The following is a 19318-nucleotide window of genomic DNA, read 5'->3' on the forward strand; positions in this document are numbered from 1 at the left end:
ACACTGTCAAGTGACGTGCTTGGAACAGCAGAGCTAAAGCTGAGATACTGTGAGATGCAAATAGATGGTTTCTCACACAGCAGTCCTAGATCACAGAGAAAGGTACGAAAAATGCATTTTTCTTCCTAAGGGAAAGCATCATTTGAAGCAACTATGTAGGAGATTGGAGGCAGGAACTTGAAAGAACAAGCTCTGATCAGAGGGTCACGATTGGTACTAGCATCCTAAGGATGCTTGGAAGATCTGCATATGAGAAAAGGCATCATGTATAAGCGTTTTCTTGAGAAAAGTTGTTCTTGAAAATACACGAGAGCCTTTTTGACTTGTCATATGCAGATAACTAAGAGAGATGAAAGACCTGGTAAATAGCTAAGTCGTACATCGGAAAATCCAGGGCCGGACAACGAAAACATGCAACGCTCTCAGTAGAACTTAATAATAATAATAATAATGAAGATGCACACAAATTATCTCATTGGCATAAAGCATTGCCTAGGTTTTTGGAGGTGATACGCGCTGTCAGATCCTGCCGCCGCCGTTTCTGTCAGCGAAGCGGCGCAGCGTGTCCCCGGACGCGACACTACGGCGATTGTTTTGGAGCCGGCTGGTGCAGCTTGGCTGGGAACAGACACGCAGTCGCGTCTTCGTCGTGTCACAGCCAGCCAAACAGCAAAGGTAAACTACTGGGTAAACTTCTCAGTGCTGTAGCAAAGAGCACAGCAACAAAGAAATACACACAAATGCCACAGGGAATAGGAAAAAGCTGACTCAGAAGCCTGACGCTGGCAGTCTTAATATCACCACCGTTGCCAGTGAAGTGAAGGACAAAATAGGAAGAGCAGGGAAAGTGTGCTTTGTCTGAAGCCTAACACAACCAAGAGGTGAACAGCGTAGCAGAACAATCCAAGCAGAAGACCATGCATGAATGATTTTCAAACTGTGCGCTTGAAAGTAAGCGTCTGACAAACAGCTACCCGCTTCTTCGGCGAGGGCAGCAATAAATCCTTACAGTCCCACAAAGGAGAAACAGTAATATTGACCATATCAAGCAAAGTGAAATAGGCAGCCTGCTGAGACCTGGTCAACAAGACACAGAAAGAAGGCTGACTTGCACTGGCTTCCCCTCCACCTGCTTGCGAGGCCTTCCAAAGCCCTTTAGGCTAGCATGGCGTGAAAGAACTGTTCTCCAGCTCCTGCCACAGTAAATGCCTTGTTAACAGGTAATTAGGGGAGTACCTAAAAAAAGGAAGGAATAACTTAAAAAAGCAGAGTCGCTCACATAGATGTGTGTGTGTGTCTGGAGATGGACTTTGGAGGGTGTGATGTCAAATTATGCAGTTGCGTTATCTAATTCAAGCTTAACGTCGCAATCTGGAAAACATACACCCACCATACATAACAATACATATACAAAGCATTTATATACATGTGAAAACCATTTTTCTCGGTATGCTTTTCAGCATAATTAAAAAATGTCTTCTTTCCAGATGGACTTGACAGAGAGAGAGCACAGAGGAGACACTGAGGTCTGCACGTTGCCCTGCCTGGGGTCTTGCTCCCTCACTGAAGCAAGCACTGGACACTGCATGTTCTGGCCGCTCTTGTCTGTGTTTGGGATTTTGGCATGAAGTTCAGGTTTGCAAACTATTTAGGTGTTGGGGACTCAGATTTGTGGTCTTGAATCTGTTCCAGTGGAGGACTACAGGAATAAGGCAGTAAATTACAAGTGGAGCTTATTGGAATTAGGTGTTTGAATTATTTAGGTGCAGTGAGACTATGAATAGTCATTCTGGTTGATTTAAAAATGCTGATTTTAATGACAGAAAGCTCTGTAAAACTGCAGATGAGTAGCTGATCACCCAAGATGAATGGCTTAGCTCAGAACTGAGGATGTGCCCAGATGATATGCCCTGTCATGGAGTGCTGTGGTCTCTGCCTACTCTGCTACAGTGATCGAATCCTTTCCATGTTTATGATTGCTCATCAGATGGGCCTTCTTGCTCATTTTATATCTATGAGTCCATCCCTGTTCAAATAAAAGGCATATATCGGAGATGTTTGACTTGTTTTGCATGGGAGCCAGCGATAAGAATAGCAAACATAATGCAGCAGAGCAGGCAAAGACTGCTATCTGACCACGTGTCCAGAACTGCAGACCTTTAGTTTAGAAATATACTGAGAATTACAGTCATTTTAAAAATAAGCTGCTGTCCAGTGGAAAAAAAATAACAGCTAAGCTGCATGTCTGTAGGCACAGGACTGGAAATAGGAGATGGCAACACCTTTTTCAGCATTATCTCACCTCCAGCCGCAGACAGATGAGAACAGAAGTAGCGTTCTTTTTGCTGGTTCCATCCTCTTTGGCAGATGGCTATTTTTCAGTTGGAGGAAGAAAAAACCCTGCTCTTTGGCTGCCCTCCTTCATATTACCATTAGATGCATAAAAAGCCAAAGCAAAACAAAGACCAAAACCACCTCCAAAACAGAACTGCGGTTACTAGCAGCAGTTGTGATCCTGGCGTGTGGACATCTCGAGGTCTGGTGTACAGCTGCGGCCCATTCACACAGACAAAAATGTTGGTCTTTAAAACAAAGAAGAAACAGCAGTAAATAAAGCCGAGGGACAGAAAATTAGAGGGTTACTAACAGTCTTTGTTTTTTGAGAGAGCTCTTTGACAAGGACTGACTTTCCAAAAGTGCTCTGGCAGTTGTTCTTATGATGAGATACCAGATTTCTTACTCAAAAGTCTCCTGCAATTTTAGTACATTTTGGTCCACATAGGTGTAACTTTTAGTAGGAACATGAATGCCCGTGTAATATGAATATCTTTCTTTTCCATTTCTGAATGCTTTCCGCTCTCCTGCAATCCCCTTCAAGCACAAACCACCTGAACGTCGAGGTGAGTAGCTGGGGGTTTTCTGATACAGGAGGCGTTCTTGTAAAATTCCTGGCTCAGAAGTTGCTGAAGAACTACGGCGTACCACGGCATCTCTTCATCCGTACCAATGATGCTGTGTCCCACGTAAGAAAGCACAGAGCACAAAATGCAGCCTGGCCGTAAGCAAGCAGAAGTTGGTTAAACAGGTATCCCTGGAAGCGTTTCTCCGGTGGGAGTCTGAGAATGAGGTCAGCCACTTTGTGTCTACTCTTTCACTTTGCACAGCGTGGTCTGATGGAATATTTAAAAGTGATGCATCCTATTTTCCCAGGTCAATTACTCGTGGAATTAACTGTCCTTTGTCCCCCCCATCTGTAATAACACCAGTTACCGTCTGTAACTTCAGACATAAATGTGTGTGAAAATGCATTTGTCTTAAAATGCAATTGAGATGTTCCTTTCTGAACTACCAGGACAACTTGGTTGAAAGTGTGCTCAGTGCAGTATAGAAGAACTGAACAACAGGAAGCTCAGTATAATATTTAATATTGTTAAGCAAACATCAACACTGGAGTTTAGATCTCTCAGCAGTTATATGAAATGTTGGCATGAAGTACAGGACAGACAACATGAGATATCTAGAAATAAACATGGACCCTGTATTACAAACTTACATATTAACTCTAGGGGACCAGCAGCGTTCTTGCTAACGCTGCACAATGCTGCAGGGGAAAATTCCAGATAGCTTTCAGGATGCAACAGGACATATCGAGACTTTTTCTTGTGCTAAATTTCAATGCAACAGAAAATACTTTGCCCTCCCAGTCCTTAGCTGTCCTTTTCTGAAGACTGCTCTGATTCGGCCTTGAGAGCATTTCGAGAGCTGTCCTAAGGCATGATTTGCCATTACCACATTTTTTCACCACTATGACTTGGGCAAAATGTTCCAGTCTGGTTGGCTTTTACAGTCGCTTTATGGTTATCAATGAGACACCTAAACGTGTGTTTATCTCTCACTGAATGCTCTGTTAAGATTTGGAAGGAGACAGAGGTTCAAGACACAGGTAGATCACGCGGATGGTTGTAGGGAAGTTGTATTCCGTTGCTACAGTGGCTTTCATTGGGTCAGAAGGTACTTGTCAGATTGCTGAGTTAGCTCCTTGCATTCAATTTATCTGAGATCTTGGGAAAAGTCTTGTTAAGCCCCTGGATCCACCATTCCGCCTCTCACCGTTTATATCACTGCAAAAGGTGTGCAGAAGTTTCCAGAGTCGGGATGCCGATATATCCAAATGGCAGTGATTTAAGGGACTCTCCCAGAAAATGCTAGGTAGTCGTCAGCTGTTCTGAAAGTTATGGGTTAATCAAAAAGATCCACATTTTAGTGATGGGTTCTTTTTGACAGGGGGATTTGGTCAGTAAAACCAGTTACAGACCGAAGTGTTTAACCAGCTCTTTCCTGGGATTTTGTTACGGTAAAGCAGCACAGGTCTGAAAGGTCCAGATTGTTCATCAGAATTCCCATCATCCTCCAGAAAGCTAGGATTTTGCTACAACCACCTGAAAATAATCCCTATTGCTCACATTACGATAAAACCAGGGGGCTTTTCTGCAAATTTGGCTTTCCCCTGCCATCCTTCATGTAAGAGTTATCCAGATAACTTTAATTCCCAAAATGGAGCCTTGCTCCTTTAAACCACTAACAAGTCTGCTGGTTTTCACCTCCACAGATACCAGGAGCAGGCTTGGGAAAATGCAAAACTTTTTTGCAAAAGCAGCAGCTAGTACAAATGTCATTGTGTCAACTTATTCTGTAACCTCATCGAAGTTCTATGTGGTTATTCATGGAGAACAGAATGGTCTTTCTAAAGGACAAGATGCATTGCTTTGACATTTTTCTAAATGAAAACTGCCTGCAAATATTTTATGCTTAGACATGTCATTTGATTTGTTTAAGACATGTTTAAAAACTCAAGTTCAGAAACAGTGAAATCTTTTTTTAATGTATTTTGTCAAATTTCCAGAAAACTGAACATTGAATTGTTCATGCTACTCCCAATAGGAATAATACAGAGTTGTGGTAAAACTGCCCACTTGAGAAAAAAATCAGAGTAGAAGAGGGAACCTTAAGGACTAAGGAAGTTTTAGAAGACCTCGCTCTAGGCTATACCGGGTAGGTACTCGCTACTGAAAGCAGTGAGTTGGGAGGCAGAGCACGACCTCCAGCAATGCACTGAGAATAGCTGTGTGGGTTGACATCCAGCCACTGGAGAGAGAAATTCGTTAGAAGCAGACCACAGCATTTCCCTCAGTGGAACCGCATCGCTTTGCGTTCAGTAAGGATCCAACCTTGTAACTGTCATTTTTTTTGAAGCCTCCCACTGAGCGTTCTGGAAAAATCATTTCAATTTTATTCCGTGTCCTGGGGCTCTGTGCAAACTTCACCATTCTTCCTGTGTCTGATCCCCTAAGTTACCAACTAATCAATAGAAAACTTTCAAAGAGGAGAGCGGTGCTTAATTAAGAGATTGCTCTTGGGAGGATGCCAGCGCAAATGAGGAATTGCAAAAATTATGAAATGACAGCTCTTGCAAATGCTGAGACATGTCTTTGGCAGTTTTCTGGATGCTGGTGAACAGCAGTACCCACAGGTACGAGGGTAGGAACAGGGCCTGACAAATCAGGTGCTCAAACCAGCCCTTTGGCCCTTTGAGCAGCCTTCCTCTTGGGCATCACGCTAAGTGTGCGTCCCAAAATCTGGAGTGAGATGCAGTCTTATACCGTTCCAGCTTACTGACACGGATCCGTTGCCTGCATGAATTTGCTCCACTCTGGAGCTATGAATATTGCGAGATTCAGACTCCCTGGGACCCGTTCCACACTTTCACCTTCTGTTTCTTGAAGAATTCAGAAGCCAGTTGAAATTGGAGACGCTGTTTACCTGTATCTTGGTGCTCATTGCTGTGTTTTGCCAATCTGTATTCTTTATACCAAAATCTAGGTGAGCCATCTCATCTTTGTACAGTGATTTAACATTAAAATTCCCTAACTACAAACAAGTATGCGGACTGAGTCCTGGCTGGGTGAATTATTACTGTACAATACCAACCTGCTCTGCTTTTGGACAAATACTAGCAAGAAAAAAAAAAAAGGGCATGCCTATAGGATTAGACTTCATGACTTTTTTGTCTGGTGCCTTGAACTCCTTGTTTGTCATTTGATAAGGAAATTTACGCAAAACTTTATCTGTTTGGGTGCTGGAAGGTTCAACCTTCTCAGGACAAAAAGGCCCACAGTAACACATAATAAACAAATAATATCAAATTCATTTTTGGCAAGGACAGTCCCAGTTTTGTAATCTTCTTCAGACCAAATGGAAATCTACAGATGCCAGCTCTATGGTTAATATTTTACAGACACAGGTAGTGAAGGGTATATAAGCAGATGCTTTCCCTTCAATCTTCCTAGCATTTCTGAGTAATTTAGCCCACATCATAATCTGCAACCATGAAGTGGGTGACATTAATTTCATTCATTTTCCTCTTTACTTCTGCTGCATCCAGGAATCTGCAAAGAGTTGCTCGAGATGCAGGTAAGAAAGGACTAATTTGTTGTCTTTGCAGTCTTTGTTATATCAATTTAATGACTTTAATGCAATTTCACAAGCAATTCTTGCAAGCCTGATCCAAAGAGAACAGAAAAATGTGGTTGATTTGAAAAGAACCTAAATGAAGAAATGGTGAGGAGATGGGTAGGACACTCCACTGAAGTGGGCGAGTAAGTTTGGTGACATCCCTTTGCCACACCAGTGTAGGGTACGAGCGGATGCTGATTACTCAGAATCTGTTCCTTTCCAGCATGGGGAAAGCAGATGCACTGTGCTTTTGGAAGTGCTGCCTTTTGAATGGCAGTTCATAAGCAAGCTCCTCACCAATCAAAGGCAATGGTTTTCACACAAGTGGGTCAAAAATCTGCATTTCAGACTGGGCTATGAGAAGGCTAGCTGAAAACTCCTCATTATGTCATTTCTCCCTCTATTATAAAACTTTAGACCTTGGTCAAACAAATATTTCTGCACGCAGTCCTAGAAATTTTTTCACTGGTATTTTTGATGATGAAAATACCCAAATTTAACAAAACTGAGTTTTCCAGAGCTGGCTGGAAATGCCAGGGAACAGCAGCAAAAAATCTTTTAATTACAATTTTCTGCATTGAAACCCTTATTATCAAAGCAGGTATACTCCATTAGCTAAAGAAATTACTCTTCGTGTTTTCCGAATGCTCCTGAATGCTGTTTCTAGAACGAGTGCCCCATTCTGGCTCGTTCGTTAGTGTGGCCATATGCCTCAGTATCTGTCAGGAAAATCTTGTGGGAGTCTTCTTGCGAAGAGCGAGGTATAACGACAACCTGTATTTGTTACCATCAGGACCAAGCGAAGGGATTTATCTGCTTTCCTGCTCATGAAGGGCACAGAGGATATGCACTGGGTGGAACAAGAATATGAACATGCCAAGTTAATAACTTTGTGTTCAGAAAGAGAAAATTCTCCTAATGCTTGCTCTAATCAAACTGCAGCTGCATTCCTTTATTTGTAGCGTAGACATGATCACGTTGTTGGTTACGCAAAGGACATGTTTGCTAATCCTTAGTAGTCATTTTGAATATTTGCATTAAGTATGTGCTTACAGAGGTAAATATTGTATTAGAATCCTGAAAACCACAAGCCTAGGTTCCTCCAGAACAACAAGGATGCATAAGAGTTAGGTATCTGCAGACACATGGACAGGAATGGTCATCTGAGACAGCAAAGAGTTCAAGGTGACCTGCAGAAAGCTTTAGATGGAAGCTGCTAGAAAAACAGTGCAGATTACCCAGGATGGTGTACCTGAAGGGGGGATTTTACAAGTGCCCAGCATTAGCTAGGTCTGCTTCAAAACAATGATACTACTCCCTCCCATGTGAGAGCGGGGGGAGTGCTGAGTGCTCCTGAAAGCCTGGCCCAGGGTGCGCAGGATGCACTCTTTCAGGGGTCTGGCACAGCCAGCGCGACAGCGAGCATCGTTGTTCTCTTTGGTTTTCCTTCCAGAGCACAAGAGTGAAATTGCCCATCGCTTCAATGATTTGAAGGAAGAGACATTTAAGGCAGCGTAAGTGAATGTTCAGCTTACATTTTTCTGATTGTTTTCCACCTCTGCTGATATTGGACTAAAAAGGGAAACTGAAACACATGGTATGAGCTAGTGAACAGCCTATGTGTCTCTGAAGCACGGCATTGAGTTACCCTTCTTACTGGTAGTATACAAAACCTATAAATATTTTAAGATCTGCAAAAGACATGATGACTTTCTTGCTCTCAGGGATAAGAACTCCCTGCAAACCTCATGAGAAAGACTGTATTGCTTACGTGAAAAGATAATAAGAGTGAGTAATACAGTTTGATAACCTGAGGATGGAGAGGAGTTACGATGGATTGAGACATTACCAAAAAAAAAAAACCACCAACCTCAAAAAACAAACCTACAATAGGTTTTCTAAAACAATTAAATTATTTTCTTTTGAAACTGGTTTTGGGAATGCAGAAGGACCTGACTGGAACGTAACTACTTCTGAAAGAAGGAAAAAGCAGCAGGAAACCCAAATCAGTCTTTCTGGTTTGTTTCTAATCTATTATTCAAGATTTTTTTCTTGTGAAGTAAGGTTTAAAACATTTTTCAGAAAGGGGGTGAGAAGAGGAAGGAGATGGGATCCGGTACTATGCTCTTTGTGGTACTGCCTTTAAGCATTTATACAATGTGATTTGAACAAAAAATTTTGAAAGCACCTTCAAAAATATTGACTGTTACGTTTCTTATCTCCGTATTCCAAAATGTGCTTTGTGTTTTAGCACCATGATCACATTTGCCCAGTATCTCCAGAGATGTTCTTACGAGGGCCTGTCTAAGCTGGTGAAGGATGTTGTTGACCTGGCGCACAAGTGCGTGGCCAATGAGGACGCTCCTGACTGCTCAAAATCACTGGTAGGCAGTGGATCCTTTGGTGCTCTGTTTCTCCTCATTCTATGAAGCTAGGAGAATCATCCCCGTTGAGGATTTACACCTGATCCTTTCAGGTGTTGCTGTTGTCATCAGCCAACGCTCAGGTTTTCGTGCTGAAACAAAGAACTTGCTTTTGTCAGGTTCTGAAACTCTGCCTTTCAGAAGCGCCCAAATGGTCTGTGGAGCCATGTGTTGGAGCACAGACACCACGCTTTGGCACATTAAGTTTGGCACTGCCTGGAAACGAGCATTAGCCTTTAGTACAATACCCGAGCTGTAAAATACAGATCTAATTCTAGGTATTAAAGTGACCAGAGCTTTTCACACTAGGATGACTTGAAAAGGTATGCGTGCTAATTTAAGGAGTTTTCAAAAAACTCCTTGAAGACCAGGTAACGAAAGAAGTTTGCAGATACATAAGATGCCTGGATGTCTAGCAGGTTCAGCCCGGCCCTTCAGAAAATGAGGTGCTTGTGCTCTTGCGAGCTCTAACGCTCAGACCAAGTGACACGACTACATTAGTTCTGCCGAAAGGTTTCCCAAGCTGAGCATCAAGCAGAATATCAAATCCTGCTTCAATTCATCACTTTGGTCAGATTATAAGTAAAGGGAGATCACCATCTTGCACAGAGTATTTTTTTTTTTATAAAACAGTGCAACAGTTTTGCTACTGGACCAGATAAAATAGAACTTTATGAAATTGTGTTGAAAACAATGGATTATTCCGACTTGTGGTCTAAATCTTATCCAGCAAAAGTGTATTTACTTTTCAGTTTGGGTTTTCTTTTACAGTTAAATAGAATGTACATTACACTGTCTATAAACAATAATTCTGACCCTCAGCATCTCCCTTACAGCCCTCCATTTTCCTGGATGAAATCTGCCACATCGAAAAGCTCCGCGACTCCTATGGCGACATGGCTGACTGCTGCAGTAAAGCTGATCCTGAAAGAAATGAGTGCTTCCTGTCATTTAAAACTCACCATCCAGACTTCATTCAGCCATACCAAAGACCAGCTAACGATGTGATATGCAAGGAGTACCAGGACAACCGGATGTCACTCTTGGGACAGTAAGAAAAATGGCCATTTTGTACTGATTAAGTGTTTAGTCGTGCAGAAGAGGGACCCCCGAGCTACACAGAGTGTGTGAACGGGCTGGACATTTGAAAAAGTTGCAAGTATTCAACCTCATATCCTAGAATCACAGAATGCTTTGGGGTTGGAAGGGACCTTTAAAGCCATCTAGTCTATCCCCTCCCTGCAGTGAGCAGGGACATCTTTAACCAGACCAGGCTGCTCAGAGCCCCGGCCAACCTGGCCTGGGATGTTCCCAGGGATGGGGCATCGACCACCTCTATGGGCAAGCACGCATAAAACAGTTGCTCAGTCATTAAATATCCAAAGCTCCGATCGCGTTTTTTCATTCCATGCTAGAGCAAGTTTTTCCATTCAAAAATGGGTTTTAAGGGATCCCATTTTATAAGTCTTGAGGGACTTTTTGCCCCAAAAAACCTGAAAAAACACAGTGTTTCCAATGTTGATTTAATAATTTACTTGCTCTGACTTCCCATTACCCCCTTTGTAATTGGAAAGGATGAAGAAAGATAACAGTGAAAAGAATAAAAACTGGCAGTACAATCTTGGTGAAATAGCCATTGATTATTTTCTCACACTCAAAATCAGCATTTTCAAGTATTTAACAATGCATTTTAAAAAAGCAGATGTACATCAAACTGAGTGGCTGACAATATCAGAGTTTGCCCTTCCATCATTGCTGTCGAGTCCTGCTTTGGAAACAGCGAGATTTAGCAGAGCCTTTACCATCAGTAGGCTTTACGTTAGGAAAGTAGATTACATTTCTAAACTAGAAAACAAAGTCACAGAAGCTGTAACAGATTTAAGGCCATTTGCTGTTGTGGTTGGAACATATAACTTCTGCTTTCCTTTTCCTTACAGTTTCATCTATGCTGTTGCAAGAAGAAACCCCTTCTTGTACGCCCCAACCATCCTCAGTCTGGCTGCTGATTACGAGCATTCGCTTCAGAGCTGTTGCAAAGAGAGTGATGTTGGCACTTGCTTGGATGAAAAGGTAGATCGCATTTTTCACTGTGGATGAAAACTAAGCAACCAGTCTGCTACAGAAAGGTCTCTTCTGATGTTAGCAGCAATTCTCTTTAAAGTGAGAAGTGACTTTGACTCTAAGAGGCTAATGTTCAATTACGGTTTATCATTCCAGAATTGTGCTTTCCCATGGTGGTTTTCAGTAAACATTTCTATACAGCTTCATAGAAGCTAAGATGGTAAAAAAACCTCACATTATGGTTTTCTTAAGTGAAAAAACCCCAAAAGAATCAAACTGCAGATAATTAGGCTTCTCTTTTTGTCCCTTTGCTAATACATTATCAGGCAGCTCTGAACATTGTGCAGATGCACTGAATCCAAATACCTTGTAGCACTTGGGATTTGTCATCTGTGGTAACCCATAGTGAGAAGGCACTCTACCGAAGAGGCGCTGGGGAAGGACAGATCTCTCTTGGCAGCCTCACCTGCCATGGCCACATCCAATGTGTAGGTGCTTGGGAGGCCTCTCCTGTTCTTCCCCTATTCATTGCCCAAGCAAACAGAGGAGAAGTGAGAAATGGGTAGAATCTTCCTGTTTCTGCAAATCTGTGTATGAGGATCTTGTAGAGAAGGGTCAGGACTAATCGTGTGTTAGCCCTATGGATCAATAGCAGACAACTTTCACATGGCTTTGCTTTTTAGAGAACTGTAGCCAAGATTTCATCTTAACCTTGAGAACGCCATGAGCCAAACTTCCCCTTTGTCCCAAACGCAGTCCCAGTGACTGCTGTGTAGTCACTGCGGTGCTTTGAGAGACAACGCACGCTCCTTTGAAGCCACAAGGTTTCAGTGAAATGGAAGTATTTGGTGAACAGCAGCACGTCCGTAGAACTGCACGGCACCATAAGTTACAGCGTGTAGACTTCGAAGTTAAATGCTGATGGCAAACTGGTTAGGGCTGCCTACGGAATTCTCAGTTGGCCTGGCTGTTCAGCAGAGCTCACTGGACCAGAACCTGCTGTGCTTCTGGAGTGGGATTTTCAGATTTGCTTTTTTCCCAGTCCATTAGACGGCTTTCAGTTTACTGTGTTCATCAGTTCAATGTGACAATGTGCATCCTGTTACTACAGGCAGCGGTCATAAAAGAAAGAGCCAAGAAAGTCAGTCTGAAGCAGCTGCATTCTTGCGGAATCCTCAAGAAGTTTGGCGAGAGAACTTTCGGCGCAGAGTAAGTGCCAGGCAGTTTTTTATAAAAAGTAAGCTTGTTAACCTAAAACTGAAACTACTCGAGAGGAAAACGTCGGCATATACAGCATATACAATTCAGTTCTATATGCGGAGTTTGAAAACTGCACTCGTGGTACTTCCCAGCATAGCTTTGGCTGTCCAACAGCAGAGAGATCGGTGGGTCAGCCTTCCAACACCAGGCCGACAGCGATTTCTAGGCCTATTTATTTAAATGTAGAATTTAATTCCGATCAGGTTTCTGTGTAAAGCCTGGAAACAAAGGTGAGCCTATGTGTTCCAGGCTGATAGCGAGTACTAGTAAAGAGATCAGCCATGAGAGCTACAGAGCAGTGAAAGCACCTTCAGAGCCGGCCCAGGAGATGCGGAGCTACCTGACGGAGCGTCACTCAGAACCAGAGATCCCAGTGTGTGCAATGTACATGTTTGCCAACGCTGTGCCCCGTTCTGATGCCCGCAGCTTTTAGTGGCGGGCACATTACTAATCAGCAAAGTTGCTAGGTTGAACCTTAAAGCAGCCAGAGAGTCAAATTTGGCAGAATCAAGGCTGCTGTCCAAAGTGCGTTTTTAAGACAGACTTTTGCAATTAAGAAGTGGATCGCCTGCCCAAGCACAGAGTACTGCTGTCACTCTGGGGCTAGTCTGATACACTCACCTTGGCTAGGATTGCCTTACTAGGTATAGTCAGCTTTGATTGAAAGGTTTAATTAGAAGACTATATACGCCTGTGCTAAGTAATCTAGAGTTACACACTTGTTTCTTTCTGTTTATTTTAAAGGAGCACTGAGTTACTAGTGCAGGTGTCGATGCCCTTTTTCTAGCCACCAGAAATTAGATGACAAGAATGAATGAATATTTACCTGAAAACAATGCTCATCTACAGCATCAAATTGTTAGCGACTTGCTAGGCTTCTGTTCAATACGGAGCTTTAAAAGAAGTGTATTTTTCCTCTTTTCCACCTAGTAAACTTGCTCAACTGAGCCAGAAATATCCCAAGGCTCCACTCCCAGAAATTCTTAAAATTCTGCATGATGTTAAGGGTGTCTACAAAGAGTGCTGTGAAGGGGACATGGTCGAGTGCATGGATGACAGGGTAAGCTAAGTATTTTTCAAAAATGTTTACATATTTGACAAATGCTTAGGAAGACAACAATTGGTGCAGCTATTCGTTCACAGTCCAGGGAACTCGTACTCACTGCTGGAAGGTTCCCCAACCCCTGAAAAACTCATGGCCAGCTCAGCTGACTGTTACTGGAACGAGGTTTTGGACCGGTTCTGGATCTAGCCCTTCGTGATCATGAGGGCAAGGAGCCGTCACTTAGAGTCTAGCATGTGTGTTTGGTTGAAATCAAAACATTTATCAGGGAGATTGGTTGATGGTACTTACTCACTTCAAATTAATCACAAACAAAGCAAAAGAAAGCGGAGGCAAAAAGGCCACAATTTTTTTTGCTGTCCTTTTGTGTGTGCTGCCATTAATCCAGCTTTCCTGCAGCGCCAATGAACTCTAGAGAACAGCTTGCATGGGAGGACTAGCAAAACTGCAGAACAGTGACTTGATTTGAAGATTGCCTGTCAGGCAGGCACTTGGATACGCTCTTCAAACCAGCTGGTGTCCAGCACTGGCTTTATGAAGCTTTGGGGTTTTTCATGTTTTGTCCTCTGTCAGAGCTGGGTGCCTGACAGGACTGACAAGAGCAATCGGGCACCCTGGTGGCAGACCACTAAATGACTTTCCTTGGCTGTCCAGTTTGTCTTCTCAAAGTTTCTAAGATCAGGGAGGGAACCACATCCTCCCCCGTGCCTGTGAACGTAGCACTCAACATGCACAGGACTTGCCTGTCCCTCTGGCTATTTCTCTTCATATGGAGATAGCACTGCTTTAGGAAAGTGCTAAGTAAATAGGTGACCTGAATTAAGAGAGGAGAGTCTGAAAAAGAGAGAGGAGATTAATTAATCTATCTTTAAATTACTGTTCCATAGCTTGTCTGAGAATACCTTTTAATTTTACAGGCAGAGCTTGTGGTCTATGTGTGCTCTAAACAAGATATTCTGTCAAGTAAAATCAAAGAGTGCTGTGAGAAGCCGGTTGTGGAACGAAGCCAGTGCATTATTGAAGCAGATTTTGATGACATACCTGAAGATCTTCCTTCACTAGTTGAAAAATATGTAGAAGATAAGGAAGTATGTAAACACTTTGAGGCAAACCATGACGGATTCCTGACAGAGTAAGTAGTGCCAACAGCACACATGCTTGTATTTGAACACTCCTGCAAATGATCCTCTGTCTTTTCTGGACTATGGCCTTTTGCACCACTGGGAAAACTGTCCTCTTGGGCGTTTCAAGCACATGTGGACAAAAATGATGACCACATGGAAGTCCAGTGTAACTAATGTAGCTTCAACCCTAGCTGAACCCCTAGTTTCTCCTTCATACTTTGTGACTGTTTCCATTCAGCATTGTCCCACTTATCAAAGCTGAATTTATCAGTGCCTTTCTTTTATTCGGGGCTTTGTGCATGCCTACATACATTATCTGCTTAAGAAGTATTCTGTCACAGGGAACTGTTTTGTTCCTGTCACATTTGCTCTGTTGGCAGACAGCAGAATGACGAAAGAATTCTACAAAAACAAGCAAACAGCATTCCAGGCTCATTGTCCACCTTTCTTGATCTCGTCTGAAGAATTGTCATTGTCAGTTACTGTGTTGTGCATGAAGAAAGCAGAACGTTGTTCAGGAGCTCTAATTCTGTCAGCTTGTGTGTCTTTCAGGTTTATTTATGAATACGGACGAAGACACCCCGAGTATTCCACACAGCTGATTCTGAGAGTTACTAAGGGATATGAAGAACTCCTGCAAAAGTGCTGCAAGACAGACAACCCTGCTGAGTGCTACGCACATGCTGTAGGTGCAAAGCTGTGTTTGCGGATAACTAGAACGCTTAGTTGGTACCTATCATGAAACATTTGGGTTGAGAAGCTCCTATGGAAGAGCAGACAGAAAGCATTTTGAGAGACTAATCCCATGGGAAGTTAGTGTTCTGATGGGAGATGAAGCAGTCCAGGGCCTATGATGAGGATACAGAGATTTCTCAGGTCAGGGATTAACTTCATTAGTCTGAAATTTCATAAGGTGACCAGTCTCACTCAGCTGCCTGATGCCTCTGTCTCAGAAGTGATTCTGCTTGTCCTGAAGAAGATTATTAATAGCTGGTTAGCTGAATTTTTCTGTGGGCTCTACTGCCTATACTGAGTATGGCTGCTCATGGATTATAATGGGAACCTGCATGGCCAGCTCACATAGAGATGCCTAAACTTAGGTCTCCTAATCTTCAGCTGAATCACACACAAGTCACAGCACAAGCTGAGTCACTAACAACTTTGGCCAAGGGATAGAAAGATGTTCCCCTCATAGCTGATAATCCTATACTTGAAAAATATTCATCCAATTTAAATAAACAAACAAAACCCCCCCATTGTCTAGAAAGTAAGTCCAATGGGTAATTAATTTAAATTAAATTTCAAAAAATCTTGCTGCCTTTTTAATCGAATTTCTATTAGAACTTAAGACTCACATGAGAATCAAGTCCTCCCCATGCCAGCCAGGCTTTATGGAAGTGATCACCCTTGCAAACTGGGTCTCTTACAGCTAATAAGATTTAGAAGAGGTCAATAGGTGTATTTGTATGACTGTTACCAGATGTCCTGCTCTAACATTACTAATAAATTTATACTTATTTGCAGCAAGACGAATCAAAGAAACATATCAAAGAAACTCAGGATGTTGTAAAGACAAACTGTGAGCTCCTCACTGCCCATGGCGAGGGAGACTTTCTTAAAGGGTAAGTACTTTCTGATAAACATTCTGGAGTGTAACCAATGACACTGGCTGCTTTGGGCAAATTTATTTGGTCTTCACTTCTGTTTTCACTTCAGTTGTCTAGTTCTGTTGAGCACTCATCAAATGTGAGCAGTCATTTTGATATGACTTTTTCAGACTTCTGATCCGCTACACCAAGAAAATGCCTCAAGTATCAACTGACACCTTGCTTGAACTTGGAAAGAAAATGACTACCGTTGGTACGAAGTGCTGCCAGCTTCCTGAAGCGAGACGCCTGCCTTGTTCCGAGGGATACGTGAGTACACGTGTTTATTCTCTCTGTTCCTCTTGGATATTTCTTCTGCACTCAAAAATGTTGCATTCCGGTGAGACAGTGAGCTCATTATGATTTTTCATAAACCCCAAGTTAAGCACCTACCTAAGAGAATTCAAAGTCTGTTTGTTTTTAATAGATTTGAGAACCCAAATAGTTGTCTGATGGTAGCTTATGAAAATTTTAGCTAAACTTTGCTGTCCCTCAGAAAGCAAAAATAAAAGTCCATGGGGTCTGCAGCAGCTTGCATTTGGAAAAGCCAAACAGTCTCTTAAAGAAAAAAAAATACTTACTGATTGTAGCCCAATGGACAGAGTGTTTGCAGATTAAGAAATGCCTGACTCCAGGAATATATATGTATTTTACATTTTAAGACCATGCCATTTCTGAGCAGGTGTTTAGATCCAACAACGTCCACTTCCAGCTATGTTGTTGTGACACAAGCTTCACATATTTCTTGTGCTATCGTTGAAGGTGTAACTCGTGTTTGTCCTTCTTTCCTTCTCTTTTCAGCTGAGCATTGTGATTCAGGATATGTGCAGGAGACAGGAGACCACACCTATAAACGACAACGTCTCACACTGCTGCAGTGACTCCTACGCCTACAGGAGACCGTGTTTCACTGCCATGGGAGTAGATACCAAATATGTGCCTCCACCATTTGACCCCGAGATGTTCAGCTTTGATCAAAAATTGTGCACTGCTTCTCCTGCCGAGCAAGAAATAGGGAACATGAAGTAAGCTAAAAGAAATAATTTGTAGAAAACCTTCTGAAGTGTAACACGTGGGAGGAGGGTCACAGAAGGAAGCGACAAAGCCCCTGCTTTGTCATCTGACTGGGACTTCACTAGAGGCAAAGAGAAAACCAGATGAAACTGTGGGTTTGTGCTGAGCTTGTCAGTGCAGAACATCCTGCAGTTCGGAAGAGCCAAAACAGGGTATTTTCTTCAAATAAAATCAGTGTCTTAGCTGACCAGTTTCACATAGGTCAGCTATGTGACCTTGACCCCTGCCAGTGCAAGTCTTAATATGTATTAATTAAGACAACATACAGATGATTTCAATATGCTTTTCCCCCACCTGCAACCAGGAGAACAAAAAGCAAAGAGATGGTTATGGTAGAGCAAGAGTCTGGAGTCACAAATAGGCACAGACTCCTCTAGACATGACAAAAAAAAAAAAAGAAAAGCTGTACCTGCATAGAATGGTGTATTTTAAATTGGGAAATCGAACTACAACAAGTAGCGTTAACTGTGTATTGTGGCTTTGTTTTCAGATTGCTTATCAACCTCATTAAACGCAAGCCCCAGATGACAGAAGAACAAATAAAGACAATTATTGGTGGTTTCACTGCCATGGTAGACAAGTGCTGCAAGCAAGCAGATGTTGAGACATGCTTTGGGGAAGAGGTATTTCCTATCTCCTTTAACAAAAACGAAACAAAAATGTATACAGGAAACTGGGAACTCCCTAGGAAACCAGACACTACGAAAGTGGTTCTGCAGACTGCAATGGTGGCTTCTCCATGTGCCCTTACAATAAATTTGCCTGCAGATCATAACATATACCTTGACTGTACAGATTATAGTCACAGACTGTAGTCATTGAACAATTTCACATGGAAAGGTTGTCTAGAGGCAATGAAGTCCAGTCATCTGCTCAAAGCATAGCTAAATGCTACATTAGATAAGGTTCTTCAGGGCCTTGTCTGGAAGAGTTGAATAGCTGCAAGCCACAGTTCAAAAATATGTATGCGTGGAGTTTAAACTGTATCTCTAGCATACATAAACATCCTTTTGTGCTATTCTTACAGAACCCTGAAGGATTTGCAATAAAAAGTGCATCTGGATCTCTTATCAGAGACGCCTAGCAAATACAAATATATTGGTAGGGGAGTCCAATGGATGATGTCCTATGAACAGTCATTCCAAAATTTTTTTTTTCCAAACTCATCAACCACAAGCACATTCATTCATTCAACATTTATTTGCCTCTGAAATAACCACAGAAGTTGATCTGTAGCCATATTGCTGAGCAAGCACAAAGCGTTTGCAGGAAGTAGAAATGAGTTTCCAACAACCACCTCATTATCACTTGAAGCATAGAACTGTATTAGTAGTATCTTAAACCGCTCATTGATTGAATCCTTTTTTATTTATAACTAAAGTATTGAATAGGAAAATGTATTAGGAAGACTTAGGAAAGAATTATTTTGTCTCTAATTCACTCGAAAAGTTGGTTATTTAGCCTTGCAAAATTGAACAATACCCAACGTCCAGGATGCACAGATTCTAAGGTTCGGAAGCACTGTTGGAATTCTCCTTCGAACCGTAACGCAGACACGAGTTGAAGTTTATAAAAGTTCCTGCTCACACACCATATACTTTCCTCCTTGGTCTCACAACTGTTTGTATTCCTTTTTCTAGGGTGCAAACCTAATAGTCCAGAGCAGAGCTACATTAGGAATTGGCGCGTAACACACGGTAGGTAACAGCAATAATTCATATGTATCAGGTCATCCTTCTGTCTACCCCTCTCTGCCCACCCTTCCACCCACTGAACTCCTTCAACTCCAAAAAAGCCTCTAGCCTCCCTTTAAGCACCAGGCGTTTGTTTTTTCTAATGGGTGGTTCACCATCTGCCATGACCTAGCGTACAGGAAGCTGAAGTACCAGTATGCCACCATTTCACAAAATAATCCTTTCTGTTTCTCCAGTCTAGGTTGCCAGTGGGAAAAATATGAAGAAAAATACTTCTGTGTAGCTTCTCCCTCCCGCTACCTTTTTTCCTTTGGTATTGAATGAGTATTTCATCAATCTTCAGTGTTTTGTCAAACCACGTGCTTTTCCAGAAACTTTTCAGTTCTATTACTTTGAAAAAAATGAAGAATAAATAAAAGCTTTACAAATCTGCATCTGTCCTTGTCTGCTGGTGACTACC

At 42.3% G+C, this 19318-nt stretch overlaps 1 protein-coding gene across 2 annotated transcripts; it reads left to right on the forward strand.

Annotated features, from left to right (window-relative positions):
* The first annotated feature begins 6332 nt into the window (after nucleotides 1-6332).
* Nucleotides 6333-19290, forward strand: LOC104331891 (albumin). 2 transcript variants are annotated; one of them, XM_075422053.1, is made up of 15 exons: nucleotides 6333-6471; nucleotides 7967-8027; nucleotides 8765-8897; nucleotides 9773-9987; nucleotides 10874-11006; nucleotides 12109-12206; nucleotides 13188-13317; nucleotides 14238-14452; nucleotides 14997-15129; nucleotides 15969-16066; nucleotides 16222-16360; nucleotides 16892-17115; nucleotides 17655-17787; nucleotides 18805-18861; nucleotides 19095-19290. In XM_075422053.1, exons 1-14 carry the CDS (start codon nucleotides 6387-6389, stop codon nucleotides 18853-18855), a joined length of 1848 nt encoding a protein of 615 aa, XP_075278168.1. In that variant the 5' UTR covers nucleotides 6333-6386; the 3' UTR covers nucleotides 18856-18861; nucleotides 19095-19290. The 2 variants fall into 2 exon arrangements, with proteins under 2 accessions (XP_075278168.1, XP_009935539.2); XM_009937237.2 differs by having other exon boundaries at nucleotides 19100-19290.
* Nucleotides 19291-19318: the final 28 nt, after the last annotated feature.

Source organism: Opisthocomus hoazin, chromosome 5 (assembly GCF_030867145.1).
Source record: "Opisthocomus hoazin isolate bOpiHoa1 chromosome 5, bOpiHoa1.hap1, whole genome shotgun sequence".
In the NCBI taxonomy this organism is placed as follows: Eukaryota; Metazoa; Chordata; class Aves; order Opisthocomiformes; family Opisthocomidae; genus Opisthocomus; species Opisthocomus hoazin.

Bases quoted from the DNA above. Each gene is read 5' to 3' on its own strand.
- LOC104331891 (XM_075422053.1), top strand. From the start codon at position 6,387: ATGAAGTGGGTGACATTAATTTCATTCATTTTCCTCTTTACTTCTGCT. The intron at 17,116-17,654 runs GTAAGCTAAAAG...CTTTGTTTTCAG, and splicing joins CAAGAAATAGGGAACATGAA to ATTGCTTATCAACCTCATTA. The intron at 17,788-18,804 runs GTATTTCCTATC...TCCTTTTTCTAG, and splicing joins AGACATGCTTTGGGGAAGAG to GGTGCAAACCTAATAGTCCA.